Genomic DNA, 21381 nt, shown 5'->3' on the forward strand with positions numbered 1-21381 from the left:
ATGTGCTGCCAAAGTGAGCACAAAAGTCAAAATTTTAACACAGATAAATTGAGCCATTAGTTTTTCACTTTATGTAAAATGTCACTCATAACTTCTTTGAATGGCAACCTCCTGACAGAATTTATGTATGTATGTATGTATAGATGGATAGTTGACACCAATGTTGCCTTAGTTTCAGGTGTACAACATAGTGATTCAACAAATGTATGCATTATACTGTGCTCATTACAAGTGTAACTACCATCCGTCACCATACAATGCTGTTAAAATGCCATCAACTATTATTTCCTATGCTATTCCTTTCATTCCCATGAAAAGGCCATTGATTCTTTCTACTGAATAACTGAGTCTGCTGTTGAAGCACTGTATTGAAGTTTTTGGATCAGTTGCTACTGTATTCTTCAACTCCAGATTTTCTGTTTGATTATTTTTATGGTTTCTATTCCTTTCTTGACATTCTCATTTTGTTCATGTATTGGTTTCTTGATTTTTTTTTTAATTTGTCTGTGTTCTTTTGTCGTTCACAGAGCTTTAAGATTTTTTTTAAATTTTATTTTATTATGTTATGTTAATCACCATACATTACATCATTAGTTTTTGATGTAGTGTTCCATGATTCATTGTTTGCGTATAATATCCAGTGCTCCATTCAATACGTGCCCTCTTTAATATCCATCACCAGGCTAACAAGAAGATTTTTTTTCTAAAGATTTTATTTATTTATTTGACAGAGAGAGACACAGCGAGAGAGGGAACACAAGCAGAGGGAGTGGGAGAGGGAGAAGCAGGCTTCCCGCCGAGCAGAGAGCCCGATGCAGGGCTTGATCCCAGGACCCCGGGATCATGACCTGAGCCGAAGGCAGACGCTTAATGACTGAGCCACCCAGGCTCCCCAAGAAGATTATTTTGAATGCTTTGTCAGGCAATGTATAGTTTTCCATTTCTTTAGGGTTGGTTATCAAAGATTTATTCTGTTCATTTGGTTGCATCATATTCCCCTGACTCTCATGTACCTTATAAATTTGCATTTGTATCTGTGCATCTGATGAAGCATTCACCTCTTCCAGTCTTACAGGCTGGTTTTGTCAGGAAAAGACATTCACCAGTCAACCCAGCTGGAGATTCTGGAGGCCTGTCAAATGTTTTCTGTGGTCATGCACTTCCCAGTCCTCTCCCTCCCTTCTGGAAAAGAGATTTCAGGCCTGTACATCTTCTTTCAATTTTACAGAGCCATGTTGGCTTCTGTAAGCTTGCTTTCACTTTCACTAGAGCAGTAGCACTGATAGGTCAGCATACTGGAAAACTACTCATCTTTTCCCTCTCTTCCAGGGGAGAAGTCTCAGGGTTGTGGACCTTTTTCCAATCTCAAAGAGCATTGCAGGCCACGATAAACCTCCTGCCACTTTTTTCTAGGTTAGAGTACTGAAATGCTAAGTTGTTCCATTCAAGCTCCATTTTTTCTCCCTTGCTTCTGAGAAGATTCTGGATTGTGTGTTTTCTCCCTATCCCACAGAGCCATGTCAGCTGTTGAGAGCTGCCTGCTCTATTTTTCTCTATGACAATATACTAAAATGCCAGGATGTACTGGAATGGCACTGGGTGCAAGCTCTACTTCTCTCCCTTCCTCTAACTCTCACAATTGTTTACATTCTCTCTCTCTCTTTTTATTTTAATTTAAATTTATTTAATTAACATACAGTGCAATATTGGTTCCTGGAGTAGAATTCAGTGATTCATCACTTACATACAACACCTGGTACTTATCGCAGCAAGTGTCTTCCTTAATGCCCATCACCCATCTAGCCCATCCCCCACTCACCTCCCTCTATCAACCCTCAGTTTCTTCTCTATCATTAAGAGTCTCATGGTTTATTTCCCTCTCTCCTTTTTTTCTTTTCCCCCTTTCAATATGTTCATGTTTTCTTTCTTAAATTCCACATATGAGTGAAATCATATGGGTATTTGTCTTTCTCTGACTGATCTATTTCACTTACCATAATATACTCTAGCTCCATCCATGTTGTTGCAAATGACATTTCATTCTTTTTGATGGCTGAGTAATATTCCAATATATATTTGAATCTAATCCAATATATATATATCCAATATATATCTATACATATATCATCTATCTATCTATCTATCTATCTATCTATCTATCTATCTATTATTTATCTATCTATATCCCACATCTTCTTTATCCATTCATCAGTGACATTTGGGCACTCTCCATAGTTTGGCTATTGTTGATAATGCTGCTATAAACACTGGGGTGCATGTACCCCTTCGAATCTGTATTTTTGTATCCTTTGAGTAAATACCTAGTAGTGCAATTGCTGGATCATAAGGTAGTTCTATTTTTAACTTTTTGAGGAACTGCCATACTGTTCTCCAGAGTGGCTACACCAGTTTGCATTCCCACCAGCAGTGCAAGAGGGTTACCTTTCTCTGTATCCTCACCAATACCTGTTGTTTCTTGTGTTGTTAATTTTAGCCATCCTGACAGGTGTGAGGTGATATCTCATCATGGTTTTGATTTGTATTCCCCTGATGATGAGTGATGTTGAGCACTTTTTCATGTGTCTATTGGCCATTTGTATGTCTTCTTTGGAGAAATATCTGTTCATGTCTTTTGCCCATTTCTTAACTGGATTATTTGGTTTTGGGTATTGCATTCTTCATAGATTTTGGATAACAACCTTTATCAGATATGTCATTTGCAAATATCTTCTCCCATTTAGTAAGCTACCTTTTAGTTTTGTTGATTGTTTCCTTCACTGTGCAGAAACTTTTTATCTTGATGAAGTCCCAATGGTTCATTTTTGCTTTTGTTTCCCTTTCCTCTGGCTAGGTGTCTAGAAAGAAGTTGTTATGGACAAGGTCAAAGAGGTTTCTGCCTGTATTCTCCTCTAGAATTTTGATGGCTTCTTGTCTCACATTTAGGTCTCTCATCCATTTGGAATTTATTTTGTGTATTGTGTAAAAAAGTGATCCAGTCTCATTCTTCCACATGTTGCTGTCCAGTTTTCCCAATGCCATTTGTTGAAGAGACTGTCTTTTTTTTTTTTTTTTCCCATTGGATATTCTTTCTTGCTTTGTCAAAGAATAGGTGACTATATAGTTGGGGGTCCATTTCTGGATTTTCTGTTCTGTTCCATTGATCTATGTGTCTGTTTGTGTGCCAGTACCATACTGTCTTGATGATCACAGCTTTGTAATATAGCTTGAAATCTGGAATAGTGATGCCTCCAGTTTTGTTTTTCTTTTTCAGAATTGCTTTGGCTATTCAGAGTCTTTTGTGGTTCCATACAAATCTTAGTATTTTTTGTTCTAGCTCTGTGAAAAATGCTGGTGATATTTTGATAGGGATTGCATTAAATGTATAGATTGCTTTAGGTAGTATAGACATTTTAACAATGTTTGTTCTTCCAATCCATTAGCATGGAATGCTTTTTCATTTCTTTGTATCCTCTTCAATTTCTTTCATAAGCGTTCTATAGTTTTCAGAATACAGATCTTTTACCTCTTTGGTTAGGTTTATTCCTAGGTGTCTTATCAGTTTTGGTGCAATTGCAAATGGATGGATTCCTTGATTTCTTGTTCTGCTGCTTCATTATTGGTGCATAGAAATGCAACAGCTTTCTGCATATTGGTTTTATATCCTGAAACTTCGCTGAATTCATGAATTAGTTCTAAAAATTTTTTGGTGGAGTCTTTCAGGTTTTCTACATAAAGTATCATGTCATCTGCAAATAGTGAAAGTTTGACTTCTTCCTTGCTGATTTGGGTAACTTTTATTTCTTTTTGTTGTCTAATTGCTGAGGCTAAGACTTCCAGTACTATGTTAAATAGTAATGGTGAGAGTGGACATCCTTGTCTTGTTCCAGACCACAGGGGAAAGGCTCTCAGTTTTTCCCCATTGAGGGATGATGTTAGCTGTGGGTCTTTCATGTATGGCCTTTATGATGTTGGGGTATGTTCCAAATATCCCTACTTTATTGAGGTGTGTGTGTGTGTGTGTGTGTGTGTGTGTGTTTTGTTTTTTAAGCAAGAAAGGATGCTGTATTTTGTCAAATGCTTTTTTTGCATCTATTGGCAAATTACCCAGAGCAGGCCCAGGCTAGGAGGCCCCAGAAAATGGAAAGTTACTAACAATAAGCTAGAGATAACCAGAAGCCCTACTAGGAGCAAGAGATAACCAGCCACTTCTGCTTCTATAAACAGGCTTCCCACCACAGGCTCCCTGCTCTACTGTTCCCACCTAAAGAAGCCCCCACTCCCCCAGTTTAAAGCCACCTACCAGCAGTCAGCATAGCCCTCTAACCTGACTGCCTGCAGTACCCTATAAGAGCCCTATAACCCTGTTGCCTGGGGCCCAGAACTTTGAGCATGAGCTCATCTGGGTCCACAAGCATAAAATAAATCCAAGTTCTCCTACTTCTCTGAGTGTCACTTGGTCTCTCGCCGGTCTGATTTTTATTTTTCCGCAACACTTATCATTATACCTTCAAAACCAAATAGGGGTCTCTTAAAAACCATTTAAAAATAAGAACATTGAAAACTAAGCAAAATTACATAACTTCCTCCCTAGCTTGGTAGCATGAGTCTATACCAGATTTCAAACCATCTGATGTCTGGTTTAGGCTTTTTCTATACTATGTCCAGGAACAAAATAAAGCTCTCTCTCCGGGGAGGCATGTTGCTTTCACCAGTGATCCTCAATCCAGCTGTGAATTAAAACCAATTTCCTAAAAATAAAGATTCCTGGTCCCTACCCTTCCCTTGACTTTCTGATATAGTAGATCTGAGATAAGTCATTGGGTGATACAGTAACAAGAAAAAGGTAATTCAAGGCTATAAGCTTTCAGTGTGCCAAAGCTACCACATGTTAGGACCTATATTTGCTGACCCTTATGGTGTTCTTGTGGCAAAATTCTTTTTAACCTAGAGAAGTATATTTTCTCTTGTTTAAATGTCAGGATGTTACTTTCCCCTCTGTAGGTTTAGTGAAAGGATATATAAGATCCCCTGATCTAGAGAAAGGGAACACACAGAACACTGAGATCCAGACAAAATAGCAGAGCTCCCTCAGTGAAAGCTGTCCTCCACAGATCAAAAATCATTTGGGCAGGGAGTCGCGCGCTCCGTAGGGCAGAGAAGTCATGGCTCCTCCGTCCAAAGGCAAGGACTTGTTTTCGTCTGATGAGGAGGGCCAGGCGATGGTGGCTGGGCTATGGTGGCTGGGCCGGGCCCAGGGCCTGGGGGAGTGGAGGAGCGCCACGTCAAGGTGTCCAGCCTGCCCTTCAGCGCTCACGTCGGACAAGAAGCCGCCCAAGGAGGCGTCCCCACTGCCAGCCAGCCGAAAGCGCCAGCGCTGGGGCCACCCTGCCCTGGGCCACTGGTCAAGCCCTTCCAGGCCGCCTTGTCAAGTCGGAAAACTCACAAAACGGGGCCACGTGCATGCAGGAACACAGCAGATACTTGCCGCCGCCAAGACACACGAGCCCCACCACCTGCACCCTGCGGAAGCACAGGACCAATCGGAAGCCACAAACCCCTTACACACGTCCCAGCTCCTCACTCTGGAGCACAAGTTCCGCCGGAAACAGTACCTCTCCACTGTAGAGAGTGCAGAGTTCTCCAGCTCTCTGAACCTCACAGAGACCCAGGTCAAAATCTGGTTTCAGAACCGAAGGGCCAAGGCGAAAAGACTGCAGGAGGCAGAACTAGAAAAGCTGAAAATGGCTGTAAAACCTATGCTGTCCTCTGGCTTCGGCCTCCCTTTTCCCATCAACTCGCTCCTGCAAGCAGCATCCATATATGGAACGTCCTACCCTTTCCATAGACCTGTGCTTCCCATTCTGCCCGTGGGACTCTATGCGACTCCAGTCGGATATGGCATTTACCATCTAACCTAAGGAAGACCAGCTCCATAGACACCATGATGGATGTTTGTTTAAATGGGTCCCCCCCCCTCTCCAAGAAGGCAGTACCAAGCTGGTACTCCTGCTCTGCAAACCTTGCAGGCGCCAACCTAAGCAGGTAGGCCCACAGGGCTACAGACATAGTTCGAATTTGTTCTTTAGGCCGGAGGCACCAAGCCGCATTTTCTTGTGATCTTCTAGATGCCCCCTTCTCCTTTCACAAAGATTGGCTCTGATGATTCATTTATATATATAATTATATATAAATATATATATAAAAATATAATATAATATATATAATGACATTTTTATACAGCAGACATAAAAATTCAGATTTTGAAAGGCAAAATGTATATGCACATATGTATACTTTTTTCTATATATCACCTTCTTAAAAGAGACTGCTTAAGTCCATTTGTATTTTCTTATAGGAGAGACCAATTATTAGGTAAAATTGCTGACATCTGGTGATTTTGATGGGATAATTAACTTTTGCTTATGGAGAACAAAGTTAGAATTAAGCATGATGCTTAGGAAGTAGGTATGACAGATTCCTCAAAGTGATGAGGACACATCGTGTTTTTGCATTTTTACATGCATTAAAAAACTCATTAGGTCCTACCATATTTGGCCCTATATTTTTCCCTCTGTCCACATTGTTACAGATTGTAGTTAAAAAAAAAAAATCTGAAGTGAAATCTGCAAGATAATGGAAGAGGAAGTCCTAGCCCTCATCCCTAACCGAAAACACCAATAAAAGAATGCTATTTCACTTTACTGGTGTCAGTCCCTCCCACAAGTTGGAACAGCTCAGCATCTAAAGAAATCCCCTCAGCTCACAATTTTTCCCTCAGGGGCAAAAAATGAGTAAAGCAACTATCTGACATTAGCCTCACTTTTCAGGATGCTGCCCAAAATATCTACTTCTATCTCAACTCATTCAAGAGCACTGAGGCAACTTTGCCTTGGGGCTACTAAGAGCAAAGAAAAGGGGTAGGAACTCTCTGCCTGCATGGATCTATGGGATTGTGAGAAGGTACACAAAATTCCCAGAAACTTGTAAACTACCAAAACTGAAACAAGAAGAAATAGAATATTTGAACAGACCCATAATCAGCAAAGAAATTGAATCAGTAGTCAAAAATATCCTGACAAACAAAAGTCCTGGGCCAGATGGCTTCCCAGGGGAATTCTACCAGACATTTAAAGAAGAGTTAATACCTTTTCTTCTCATCAAAAAAATAGAAATGGAAGGAAAACTTCCAAACTCATTCTATGAAGCCAGCATTACTTTGATTCCAAAACCAGACAAGACCCCACTAAAACAGAAAATTACAGGCCAATATCCCTGATGAACACGGATGCAAAAATTTTCAATAAAATACTAGCAAATCGAATCCAATAGTACATTAAGAGAATTATTCACCATGATCAAGTGCGATTTATTACTGGGCTGCAGGGCTGGTTCAATATTCCCAAATCAATCAACATGATACACCACATTAATAAAAGAAAGGATAAGTGTTTCTTTACCATGAAGTTTCTTTAGTCTATAAAAATGTATTTTATTTACTCCTTTGTTGCAATGCAGCTTGGAAAAGAAAAATATAAAGCATATTTACATAAGCACCGTGGGTCTGTGTGTATACTTACACACATGCTGTGCATCTCACCTGGTCTCCTATGAAGTTGCAGGCAAGTGAAGAAATACTGCTTAGTAGCATGTTCTCAACTGTGGAAAGAGGCATTCACCATTTGATGGGATGCAAGGAGGTTTAATGGAATAATATGTCCCCATGCAATCAGAAAAAGCAGGCTTATTAATGTGGATTTAATGGCATTTAGCTGCTTCCCTATATTTCTCTCAACTTGTAATATACTGAAACATTGTGTAATATTTACAAGATCCTAACATACAATTTAATGCACGTTCCCTTAGAAATGTAAGCAACATAAGGCAGATACATAGTATTTGACCAATGGTTTAATAGAGCAATAATCTGGAAACTATGGTTTGTGGGTGCCACCTATTTTTTAAAATAAAGGTTTACTGGAACACAGCCATGGCCATGCATTTATCTATTGTTTATGACTGTTTTCACACTACATGGCAGAGTTGAGCAGTTGATACAGAAACTGTAGGGCCCACAGTGCCATGAATAATTATCATCTGGTCTTTTGCAGAAAAGTTAGCCAACATTGCTATGAAGAGTAAAGCCTTATTTTTTGGTGAAAACTGAAAAAAAAAACTATCAGAAATAAAAAGCCTAGTGAAGCACATTTTATTTTCAGCTTGAAAATAATTTTTAATCATTTTTAAGAAACAACCATTACCTAGGATTTTAGAAAATTAGGATAAAGCCTATATATACTAAGTAATACCAAAAGCATTATTTTGTTGGTCAAAAAATATAAAAAACAAACTATAATTTCTTTGGGGAAAATCAGTAAACTTTCAAGTATAGACTGTTAAGAATTGGGAAAATATTGCCTAATTTATAGGATTATAAACGATCTAATAATTTGGTTCAGTTTCTAATACATTATCTGTCATCATTTAAGGTCCATCTTTGTGAATTATACATTGTTATGAATACACAATGCATAATTGCCATCATGTTACCATGTTCAGCCCAGTGGCAATTATCTAAAATTCTAAAGTGTCTCATTAAAGTTATAATCTGGGTAAATCGAGCAAGAAAGGAGTGTTTCGTTTTTTAGCCCATTTGTTTGTGACCCAACCCCTACTCATGCTAATGGTTTCTTCCATCTTTGTATGAAAATTCTGTAGAGATTCTAGATCTCTATCTAAGGTGGTTTGCTTCAGCTTGGAATCCATCAAGGAGGGTTGTCCATTCCTAGGGCCTAGTGATCACTTAACTGCTCAGACTGTGCAGTTGGGATACAATAGAAAACTGCATAGTCTTCACTAAAAAGCTAGGATGGTTGTCCCTGACACTGAAACCCATTGAACACTTGGCCAAACTGACGCCCAACTATGTTCTTAAAGTTTTACCTAAGACTTGGCTCAGTATCCATTTGTCAACTAATGGTCACCCAGAGAAATAAACTGCTCTTGAATGGTACAGCTCAGATACCTTCTGTGTTGTTAGAGAGGTAAAACTGAACTTTGTTACACAACTTACAATATTTTTAGGAAGATGGACATGATTTTAATTATAGTACTGCATGTCTTTGCAAATTTCTAATGTTATAAAAATGCAAGACCTGATTACTTTCAAATGTAATGATATTTTTACAAATTCAAAAATTACTTAAGTTATGCCTTGGGTAAGAGTGACCAGAAAAGCTCTATTCTTTAGGTCTTCAGCTTATGAGGCATATTCTCCTTGGCTTTTCCATGTTCTTCTGGAGATTTTGTATCTCATTATGAAGTTGTTTGCTCTCATTTTGGAATCCTTCCTTTAGTAGACGGGCCTGTTCCTAAAAAAGGGAAAAATGGAGACTGAGTAAAGTGTAGTACTAAGTTAATCTCTCATTTATATCTAGTTTCCACATTCATAGATTTTTTAAATATTTAATTTCTTTTTGACATTTTCTCTACACTTAATTTTCATTAATTTCTTCTTGGGCATCCTAGCTCTGTGATTACATTTCCACCAAGGGATGAAGACAGTTCAGATATCATACCAAGATGTGTGACCCTATAAAAGTTATTGGAACTTTTCTGAACTTCTGTTTCTTTTCCTAAGTAATAGAGGCATAGCAGTTCTTACTTCATATAGTATTTTTTTTTAAGATTTCATTATTTATTTATTTATTTATTTATTTATTTATTTATTTATTTATTTATCAGAGAGAGAGACAGAGAGCGAGCACAAGCAGGGGGAGCTGCAGGCAGAGGGAGAAGCAGGCTTCCCACTGAGCAAGGAGCCCAATGTGGGACTCGATCCCACACCCTGGGATCATGACCTGAGCTGAAGGCGGACACTTAACCCACTGAACCACCCAGGCAACCCAATGCTTCATATAGTATTAAGCAAGAGATACAAATAAGTGATTTTTCCGGATGCCTAGCAGATAACAGCCACTGATTGGAGGATGTACAGATAAAGGACTGGATGTGACCTAACTGCAAATAAAATCTTTTAACAACCAGACAGAGGCAGGAGCCAGGTCAGGAAGGCAGACAGAAACTGCAAAGTACAAGTGGCAAGCAAGGTCCTTTTTCTAGGCATTATGTTCTCACTGCCACACTAAGATATGATCAGGGACAGTGGTGAGAAAAGAGACAAACAGAAATCTCAAGGTAATGCAATTAAATACCTGAAGTTTTAAAGCTAGAGTTCTCTCTTGTTCTTCCAGCAACTGGACTCTATCCCTCTCCATCTTCTCAGTTAATTGTCTCACATGTTCCTGATAGCTCCTTTCTTTCTGTTCCATCATCTGCTGATTCTTTATTTGCATTTCTTCCAGTATTTTTGTTGCAGACTGTGCAGATTCGGCTTTCACACGTTCCACTGTGAGAAGGAAAAAGAAGAAGAAAAATGTATGTGAGTAAGCATGTTGTCCCTTTCTTCCCTGCACGTTTACCTGTCCTTGTTGCTGCTCACTGTATATGCCCTACTCAGAAATGACTTCGGCAAGTAAGGGGCATCTTTGTTCTTTTTGCCCTAGTGTAAGGATCGCAGGCTTGCCCAGCCAAATTATTTAAACTTCGAGAGCTCGTGAGGCTATCTAGTCTCTTGACTGGCTCCTCACCTTCAATCTCCTTTTCCTTTTCTGTGAGAGTCTGGTCTGTCTGTAGAATGGCATCAGTCATAGACTCCTTGGACTTCAAGTATTCCTGAAGAACCTCTTCAGCCTTAGGACCCAGAGAACACAGGGTTCGTTATAGGAAATGGCTAGAAACGCTTGTTCCTGATTGTCTTCCCACCATCTTTTCCTCTAGGATTTGTTCCTCTTGGCCCTGGTGTGCCTGGTGGTCAAGATTCCTTGCCACAGGTATGGGCACTTGCTCCAGGCTGGCCAATCATGGCACCCTACTAAGCAGAATCCTTTATAGGAGACTGATAGAGACACTGGGAAAAAGAGATTCTTTGTTCTTTTAGACTAAGGGCTCTAATTTTGGAGTTGTTGTTGCTGTGGTCCCCTGTGGGGTGAGTCGCTGAAAAAGGAAGCCACCATGGAGAAAGCAGATCAAAGGAAAGGTGGAGGGAGAATATGTAGCCTAAAATGATGAATTACCATTTTTGTTTAAGTGACCATCACTGGGTTTCTGTCCCTGACAGCATAAAGATCCAGCTATAATAGTGAATTACAATAACAACTTGGTGGTTAATCTGAAAATCCAATTAATAACTCAATTATTATTTGAGTGCACTGTTTTGGATGAGCATAGAGGACATATCTGGTATAATAGGCTCCCTATACATGTTTATCAAATGAAAGCATGAATGCTGTTGTTCTTGCAATGTGCGAGATTACACTTGGTTATGTTGGTCTTCTAAGGAGGCATGTCAGCAGCTTTCCAGAATCAGCAGATAAATCCTGGTTACCTGTATCCCCTTCCTAGGTTTCTGAAGGTACTTTCTCTTTAGCTCTTGCATCTTCTGGATGAAGAGACGATACCCTCCTGGTTTAGAATAAATCCCATGCTTCACAGCTTCTTCTAGAGGACTGAAAATATCCTTAAGTAAATCTGAGCAAAGATCTGTTGATGCTTGCAGATTCTGTTTACAAAAGTCATCTCGCTTTTTTTCTAGTTGGGCCTTTAATTTAAAAATAAGAAGTAAAAAGAATAACAGGGAAAAGATGTTAGCTTGACCTTGGAGATTCTGGAAAGTCTTCTCAAAAATAAGTCTGTGACCCTAGAAAAAGTTATAGGCACCTCAACAGGACCATATCCTTCCTCTTGCTCCTGACTTTATTACTAAAGGCCCTTTTTCCTTGGAGGTGAAGTTCAGAGCAGAGTGCTAACTTTTTTTTGTTACACCTTTAAGAGATAGATTTCTGCTTGTCAAATTGGACCAGTGATTACATATGGAATAAATGTGGCTCAATATCAGCCTGCATATGATAATCAGGACTATAATTTTCTTTGCTTTTGACTAGGATATCAAATCAGTCTGATAACAGTGGGCATCTGATTAGAAACTCTGATTGTTACTTATATGCATTTAGTTAAATTTTGAGGAAGATCAAAATAAACTTTGTTCTTCTTTTTATGATAATAACAAATAGTGGTTATCACCATTTTAAAGTCTAGTAGGAAATCCCTCTCAAAATAAATGCTCATTTCATTTTCTGGTAGTACTTGGCTTTCCAAGGCCCTAATCCATATAAACTTGAGAACAAATTACCGCTAAGCCCTTTTGAAATAAATGGTCTACATCTCTGAAGGAACTGCTCATGAAGAGTTCGATGGCCTCTTTCTCACAGGCCCTGTGCAGGTCCAGCAGCTCTTGGAGGGTTTCAGTGGGCAGCTGCACCCTCTGGCTCATCTCCTGGTCATAGTGAGCAATGGCCTTTTGCACTGCAGCTGCATTCTCGATCTGGGCCAAGGCCAGGACAGCATTCTCCATGCAGGGCAGATCCCCACTGCTGATGGCATTGACATAGGTCAGCACCAGGTTCTTTAGACCTATAAATTGAGAACAAATAAGGATGCTTATTGTAGGTGGGATGAGGAAACATTCTATTCTGTGTAATTCTGATCATGTTTATTACTACCCATTTGCCTCACAGCATCAGTGTCCTCAGGATCACCTGGCAGCTTGCTAGATATGCAGATTCTCAGCCTTTGCCCCAGATCAACTTAATTAGACCCTCCTCTCTGGCAAGATGCCCAGGTGATATGTATATACATCAAAGGTCAAGAATCTCTGTTATAGATAGCACGGGCCTATGTTTATTGAGTGCTTGCATCTACTTTACCCCCAAGCATCATTAGGACAGGAACCATAACTCTCTCATGTATGTCTCTATTAGCAGCCCTGGTCTGTGGTAAACATTTGATCAATATTGTAGAATAAATCAAAAAGAGTTCTCAGTTTTGTTTATTCTAGCATAGTGTTGTCCAAGAGAACTTTCTGTGATGTTGGAAGTGTTCTATGTGTATTGTGCAGTACGTTGTCCAGCTACCAACCCCATATAGGTATGGGCCTTGAAATATAGCTGTGTAATTGGAATTTTAAATTTTATTTAATTTTAATTAACTTACACTTAAATTTAAATAGCCACACTTGTATAGTGGCTACCATATTGGGCAGTGCAAGTCCAATTAACTAGGGCAATTTTAAGAAATAGAGCTTTTTTTCCTTTGGCCTCTCCTATCTTTTCTTACCCAAGAGAGTTTGGCTAGTAAAATCTATTAGAAATGTTGGTGCCATTTAGAATTTAAATGGTAATAGCAGTACGATCTGCATTTTTCAAATCTGAAACTGTGTGGATATAATTCTACCCTCCTTTAGTCTTAACAATTAAAGAAAAAGACTGGGAAGAGGACTCACGAGGTCCATTGACTTTGATGCCTCCTGAAAGAGTTTTAATTTTGGAATTGCTAAAGATGTAGGAACAGAAGACTGCAGCTTGTTGCACAAATTCAGGATCCAGCTCATTATCATGCAATGTCTCAAGCTGGCCTAGCTTCTTCCGGTGAGTAGGTCGATCAAAGATAAAGCATTTCTTCTTTGGGAAGAACTTCCGGATACAGAGACGGGGCAGATTAAAATTTTGATCACTTTGAGTGGTACCTGCAGGAAGATAAAAAAGGAATGTCCCAAATATAGGGTCTTGCAAACTTTTTCTGTGAAGAGCCAAACAGTAAATATTTTAGGCTTTGCAAGCCAAGGGGTCTCTTTTCCAAGGACGCAGTTCTGCTGTTGCAGCATGAAAGCAGCCATAAACAATCTATAAATGAATGGGTATAGCATTATTCCAATAAAACCTTATGTACAAAGACAGCTGGTGTGCTGGATTGGCCATCATTTGAACTGTGGGCCATCATTTGCCAACCCTTGGACTAGAGCACTGTTCATGCCTTCATCTCTTTTCTTCCAATGTCTATTCTATTCCATATTCGTTAGCTAATCGCAAGCCCAAAGCAGGGAAATAAAATCAAACTAATAATAGCACAGGAAAAGATGAAAGAAAAGGAAATTATTCTTAGAAGAGAGGAGAATATAATTTAAAATCAAATTTATTAATTCATATATCAAACAAGCATTAATTCTTAGTTATAGCTAGCTAAGAATAAGTAGAAAACTATAAATGTAAGAAAACTGTAAATGGAACACTAAAACTATAGTTTCTTGTGTTTTGTTATCTCCATTTATTTCTAAGTCCCTTCCTTTTACCTTGTTTAAGCTTGAGTGAATTCTCCAGGTACTCATCTGCTGTGATGGGTAGTCCATTTGCTTCCAAATCTAAGGAAAAATCCCTCAGTGTCCACACAAAATCTGGAAAGAAGCTCACAAAGTCAGCCGAATCTTCAATCCCATCGGCATCAGGGGAGGATTTCGCCCTGATTCTATCTGACAGCTCTGTCACATAGCTGAGTAGCAAACTGAGGAAAACTGGCATAAAAGAACAGTGTCCTCCACCCCATATTAGTTCCATATATTTAAAACCTTCATTTCACCTTTGTTTTTAACCCAAGTGTCAATTCTTCAGTGGGTACATAGGATCGTTCCCTTACCCTTGAATTATTTCTTTTTTTTTTTTTTAAGATTTTATTTATTTATTTATTTGAGAGAGGGAGTGCACACATGAGAGGGGGGAGGGTCAGAGGGAGAAGCAGACTCCCCGCCAAGCAGGGAGCCCGATGCGGGACTCGATCCCGGGACTCCAGGATCATGATCTGAGCTGAAGGCAGTCGCCCAACCAACTGAGCCACCCAGGCATCCCACCCTTGAATTATTTCTTAAGTCTTCTCTTTCTGTGCTTGATTCACCAGGATTCACTGCCAAGCAGCTGGTTTTTAAATATAGGTCTCCCCTCTTCCTTTGATGCTATTTTGAACAACAAAAAGGATACTGCAGTTGGTCCATGGCCTGCTGGTTGATGGTTCCCATGCTATTGTACACAAAGGTGCTGCTCAGGAGTATTGCTAGGGCAAAGATCCAGGAGTCATTCTGGTTGTTACCCTGGAAATCAGAACACATTCGGGCTGAGATTATGTTTCATTCTCCTGGAACTTTCCAGATCAGCAGCAGTAAAAAGATGCTCATTTAATTAGAATAATGACCTATATGAGAAAACAAAATCCAAACAAAAGTTTTAGTGGGACTTGAATTTTGGATCATTTTATAATTAGTATTTTTAGTTTACATTGATTCTCACTAGGTCCTTTTATGATCATTGGCAGATAATTCCAAAACCAATAATCAAGGTTGGTGGGCATTCTAAGGCCTTAAATATAATTTAAGTTTAAAGATTTCTCTTCCTTTTTACAGCAAAATTGACTCATATAAGAGTAATAATATGTGTAGCCACTTTACTGAGCAATTATTATACACCTAACATTTTCCATTACTTACCTTATTCAAAACAATACTATGAGGCAATTATATATCTATTACATCTGTTTTACAGATTTAGAAAGCTGAGGTTAAAAGAGGTCAAATAATTTGCCAAGGCCTCTGAGTTAGTGTCAGGGCTTATATTTAAACGCAAGGGTATGGGACTTCAGAACCTAAAATCTTTTTCTTTTTAGGATTTTACTTATTTATTTGAGAGAGACTGAGAGTGAGAAAGAGCACAGAGGGAGAGGAAGAGGGAGAAGCAGACTTGCTACTGAGCAGGGAGCCCGATGCAGGACTTCATCCCAGGACCCCGGGATCATGACCTGAGCTGAAGGCAGACGCTTAATTGACTGAACCACCTAAGCACTCCAGAACCTAAATTCTTAACTAAAGTTCTCTGCAGGATTGAACTCATGACATTGATTTTATTTGTACTACTTTTATGTATCTGGGTTAACTGGCTTGGCATGCAGCCTATTGTTAATAATTAGAATACTACCTACTGACCACTATGATCTTCTAGGATTCTGCTTTATGAATATTTTCCTGACCCCTGATTGCTAAACTTGGCCTCAGGGCACAGAAGCAGATATGAAAAAAGCATACATTTAAGTGAAAGCTCTTATTTAAAAAAATAAATACTGTAGAGAATATTCAGGGATGAGGGTCTAATTCCAAAAGTGAATCCTTAATCCTTACCTTCTCTACATCTCCCAGGCCCTCAGTGTCCAGGAGAACTAAGGTGTGATTTGGCTTCTTGGGATGAGGCACACACCACATCCAGATTCCTTTGGTATGAGACTGTACTGTGGCGCCCAGAGAAAAGCCTGCGAGGGGGAATGGAGATAATAGGGGGTGGAGTTTTAATAGCAGATGGATCTAGAAATCCTACAGTGCAACACAAAAAAATAACCTGATTAAAGAATGAGCAAAGCCCAGGAATAAATCCCACTTGGTCACGAATAATCCTAAGAGATGCTGAACTCAAGGAAACAAACTGAGGGTTGCTGGAGGGGAGGTGGTGGGGGGCAAAAGAGAAATGGGTGATGGGCACTAAGGAGGACACATGATGTAATGAGCACTGGGTATTATATGCAACTGATGAATCACTAAATTCTACCTCTGAAACTGATAAAAAAAAATTTTTTTAAATGAGCACAGGACTTGAATAGACATTTCTCCAAAGAAAATATACAAATGACCAATAAACAAATGAAAAGATGCTCAACATCACTAGTCATTAGGGAAATAACAAGTCAAAACCACAATGAGATACTATTTCACACTCATTAGGATGGCCACTATCAAAAAAACAGAAAGTCTTAAGTATTGGGGAGGATGTGGGGATATTAGAAACCTTGGGTTTTTCTGGTGGGAATGTAAAATGGTGCAGTTACTTTGGAAAACAATATGATGAGTTCTTAAAAAACTAAACATAGAATTACCATATGATTCAGCAATTCCACTTCTGGGTCTATACCCCCAAAAAAGTGAAAATAGGTACTTGAACAGATATTTGTACCCTCATGTTTTTAGCGGCATTATTCATAATAGCCAAAAGGTGGAAGAAACCCAAAGGCCCTTCAAAAAATGAATGGATAAACAAATTGATATGCACATAGAAGTTGTTCAGCCATAAAAAGGGAGAATTCTGACACATGGTACAACATTGACGAATTTTGAAGACATTATGCTAAGTGAAATAAGCAAATCACAAAAGGACAAATAATGTCTGATTCCTCTTTTTTTTTTTTTAAGATTTTATTTATTTATTTGACAGAGAGAGAGCACAAGCAGGGGAAGAGGCAGAGGCAGAGGGAGAAGCAGACTCCCAGCTGAGCAGGGAGCCCGACATGGGGCTCGATCCCAGGACCCTGGAATCATGACCCGAGCTGAAGGCAGCTGCTTAACCAACTGAGCCACCCAGGCGCCCCTGTTTGATTCCTCTTAAATAAGATTCCTAGAGCAGTCAAATTCATAGAGACAGAATATAGAATGGTGACTGCCAAGGGCTGGGGAGTTATTGTTTAATGGGTACAGAGTTTCTGTTGGGGAAGATGAAAAAGTTATGGTGATGGATGGTGGTGATGGTTGCATAATAGTGTGAATTTACGGGGCGCCTGGGTGGCTCAGATGGTTAAGCGTCTGCCTTCGGCTCAGGTCATGATCCCAGGGTCCTGGGATCGAGCCCCACATCGGGCTCCTGACTCAGCAGGGAGTCTGCTTCTTCCTCTCCCTCTGCCTCTCCCACTGCTCATGCTCTTTCTCTCTCTGTATCTCTGTGTCTTAAATGAATAAATAAAATCTTTAAAAAAAAAATAGTGTGAATTTACTTAATGCCACAGAACTGCATGTACACTTAAAAATGGTTACAATGGCAAATTTTATGTTATGTATATTTTACAACAGTAAAAAAAAGCCAATACAGACTTAAACATTCCACTTAATAATCAGTGGAAACTTGCTTTTACTGCATGAACATTTTAGTAAATGTCTGATAGTTTATTATTTTGTACACTAATTATTTGTATTACTGCATTATTAGTCTTTCTAGGAAAGGAACAATTTATGCTTTAAAAGGAACAATTTATGCTTTAAAAGCATAAAGGGGAAACTAAGGCAAAGTGGAAAGAGAGATGAACTGTCTTTTTCAGACCATAGTGAAGATAAGAGCATGGATTGAAAGATACCTTTCGGTATTCTCTTGCATCTCTAACTTTCTTGCATCACCGTGCTCCCTGTTGGCAGTGTGGGTGGACAGAAGGGACTTGGCAGAGCTTTGTTGGTGCCACTCACCCTTGTTCTTTCCAGCCAGCTTGTTCATTAGGTAGGATTTGCCTGTGCGATAGAGGCCCACAATAGCCACCACAACAAGAGGATTCTTATTGGCTGCCAGGATCTCCAAAGCTTCCTGATTAGCCACCAGTTGCTCTCCATTATTCTCAATGAGGCACACTGGGGCTGGCATGTGGATCTCTGAGGCCATGTTCAGAGTGTTCCCTGGTCTGCAAGGGAAGAGATGAGATGAAATAAAATTTCCAGTCTAAGTGGATCAGATATTTCACCAGGTTATTTTACATTTAGAAGCTAGAGTCCTCACTTTCCCCCAAATGGCCAAAAGTTTGGTGTCAGCATTGAGATAGATGAAGGTAATATCTGTATCATTTTGGAAAGTTACAGAAGTATTGTCAAAGTGGTCCACTCAAAAAATATTGGCATGACAGTATTTTAGGAACATTCAGCCTCTCTACTAAACAAAATCGTTCATTTAATTCACCATGGAAAACTTTCTTTTTGGATTTGCATTTAAAAATTTAGAGTAAACTTTAAATGGAAAATAGAATAGAATTTAGAGAGATTTATTTTACATCTTGGTTATATGTAAAAAATTCAATGTTGATTTACTTATTCATTAATTCTTACTATGAATAAAGACTTTCATACATCATTTCATGTATACCCTTTGAATAGTTCCCAGAGATTTTAAGTATTTTTCCCCCATAGTTATGCTTATTTTGCTGGAATGATGGCCCACAGAGCTTCTCACACTGCTGTTCCAAAAGTGGAACCAATATAACTTACTTTTGCAAATTTTATAAAAACATATGACCATGTGAGACACATGACTAGAGACCCTTCCAAGCCTTAGTATGGGCTTAAGTAAGCAAGGGGCCTTTAAACTTAAGCTTCATTAGCTTCTATCAAAACACCAACAGCATTTTTCACAAAACTAGAACAAATAATCCTAAAATTTGTATGGAACTACAAATTGCCAAGGCAATTTTGAATTTTTCAATTTTTTTTTCAATTTTTATTGTTATGTTAATCACCATACATTACATCATTAGTTTTAGACGTAGTGTTCCATGATTCATTGTTTGTGCATAACACCCAGTGCTCCATGCAGAACGTGCCCTCTTTAATACTCATCACCAGGCTAACCCATCGTCCCACCCCCCTCCCCTCTAGAACCCTCAGTTTGTTTTTCAGAGTCCATCATGCCAAGGCAATTTTGAAAAAGAAGAACAAAACTGGAGGTATCAGAATCTTGGATTTCAAGATATACTATAAAGCTGTAGTAATCAAAACAGTATGGTACTGGCACAAAAAGGAACACATAGATCAATAGGACAGAATAGAGAGTCCAGAAATAAAGTCATGCTTTTATGGTCAATTGATCTACAACAAAGGAGGCAAGAATATGCAATGGGAGGGGTGCCTGGGTGACTCAGTCAGTTGAGTGTCCAGCTCTTGATTTCGGCTCAGGTTGTGATCTTGGGGTTGTGGGATTGAGCCTTGCATGCCCAGGATGGAGCCTACTTGGGATTCTCTTTCTGCCTCTCCCTCCGCCCTTCCCCCCGCTCATGCACTCTCTCTCTTTCTCTCTAAAATAAATAAATACATATTTAAAAGAAAAAGAATATGCAATGGGAAAAAGATTCTTCTACAAGTGGTGTTGGGAAAACAGGACAGTACATGCAAAAGAATGAGACTGGACCATTTTCTTATACCATGCACAAAAATAAACTCAAATGGATTAAAGACCTAAATGTGAGATGTGAAACCACAAAATTCCTAGGAGAAAACATAGGCAGTAATTTCTTTGCCCTCAGCCGTAGAAACATTTTTCTCCAGAGGCAAGTGAAACAAAAGCAAAAATAAACTATTGGGACTGCATCAAAATAAGAAGCTTTTGCACAGTGAAGGAAACCATCAACAAAACAAAAAGATAACCTACTGAATTGGAGAAGATATTTGCAAATGACATATCTGATAAGGAGTTAGTATCCAAAATATATAAAAAAACTTATATAATTCAACACCAAAAAACAAGTAATCCCATTAAAAATGGGCAGAAGACATGAACAGACATTTTTCCAAAGAAGACATACAGATGGCCAACAGACACATGAAAAGATGCTCATCAACATCACTCATCATCAGGGAAATGCAAATCAAAACTACAATGAGATATCACCTTATACCTGTCAGAATGGCTAAAATAAAAAACTCAGGAAACAAGTGTTGGTGAGGATGTGGAGAAAGGGATTCCTGGTGCACTGTTGGTGGGAATGCAAACTGATGTAGCCACTGTGGAAAACAGTGTGGAGGTTCCTCAAAAATTAAAAATAGAACTACCATATGATCCAGTAATTCTGCTACTGGGTATTTATGCAAAGAAAACAAAACCACCAATTCAAAAAGATATATGCAGTCTCATATTTACTGCAGCATATTTTCCAATAGCCAAGATATGGAAGCAACCCAAGTGTCCATCTGTAGATGTGTAGATAAAGTGGATAAAGAGGAAGTGGAATATATATATATGTATATATATGTGTGTGTATATATATATATACATATACATATATGTAATAATTGCCTTTATTATATATATTATATATATTACTATATATAATATACATTATGCCTTTAATATGATGGAATACTACTCAGCCATAAAAAGAATAAGAGCTTGTCATTTCCAACAACATGCGTGGATCTAGAGAGTATTACTAAGTGAAATAAATCAGTTAGAGAAAGACAAATACTGTATGATTTCACTCATATGTGGGATTAATTTAAGAAACAAAGCAAATAAACAAAGCAAAAAAGAGAAAAACAAACCAAAAACAGACTCTTTTTTTTTTTTTTAAAGATTTTATTTATTTGACAGAGAGAGACACAGCGAGAGAGGGAACACAAGCAGGGGGAGTGGGGGAGGGAGAAGCAGGCTTCCCGCTGAGCAGGGAGCCTGATGCGGGGCTTGATCCCAGGACCCTGGGATCATGACCTGAGCCGAAGGCAGATGCTTAACGACTGAGCCACCCAGGCGCCCCCAGACTCTTTTTTTTAATTCCACATTTTATCTTATTTTATTTTTTATGTTTCACAGCAAGTTTTTTTATTATGTTAATCACCATACATTACATCATTAGTTTTTGATGTAGTGTTCCATGATTCATTGTTTG

General features: G+C 38.9%; 1 protein-coding gene and 1 pseudogene across 2 annotated transcripts in view; one reads left to right on the top strand and one right to left on the bottom strand.

Moving 5' to 3' along the window:
• Positions 1 to 5162: 5162 nt before the first annotated feature.
• On the top strand, positions 5163 to 5918 carry LOC102740106 (homeobox protein MSX-2 pseudogene; annotated as a pseudogene).
• Positions 5919 to 7329: 1411 nt separating this feature from the next.
• LOC102739605 (guanylate-binding protein 1) overlaps positions 7330 to 21381 on the bottom strand; it is a 15988-nt gene continuing 1936 nt past the window's right edge. The window contains exons 2-11 of one of the 2 annotated variants that reach the window (XM_081818733.1): positions 18206 to 18414; positions 16109 to 16236; positions 14922 to 15031; positions 14243 to 14439; positions 13397 to 13639; positions 12248 to 12528; positions 11444 to 11656; positions 10647 to 10749; positions 10212 to 10405; positions 7330 to 9368 (exon numbers count right to left, since the gene is read on the bottom strand). In XM_081818733.1, the coding sequence (XP_081674859.1) occupies positions 9252 to 9368; positions 10212 to 10405; positions 10647 to 10749; positions 11444 to 11656; positions 12248 to 12528; positions 13397 to 13639; positions 14243 to 14439; positions 14922 to 15031; positions 16109 to 16236; positions 18206 to 18395 (1776 nt within the window). In that variant the 5' untranslated portion in view covers positions 18396 to 18414 and the 3' untranslated portion in view covers positions 7330 to 9251. Of the gene's footprint in view, positions 9369 to 10211; positions 10406 to 10646; positions 10750 to 11443; positions 11657 to 12247; positions 12529 to 13396; positions 13640 to 14242; positions 14440 to 14921; positions 15032 to 16108; positions 16237 to 18099; positions 18415 to 21381 lie in introns of those variants that run through there. The other variant, XM_081818734.1, reaches the window with a different exon arrangement.

Source organism: Leptonychotes weddellii, chromosome 4 (assembly GCF_054177405.1).
Source record: "Leptonychotes weddellii isolate Sample4059 chromosome 4, ASM5417740v2, whole genome shotgun sequence".
In the NCBI taxonomy this organism is placed as follows: domain Eukaryota; kingdom Metazoa; phylum Chordata; class Mammalia; order Carnivora; family Phocidae; genus Leptonychotes; species Leptonychotes weddellii.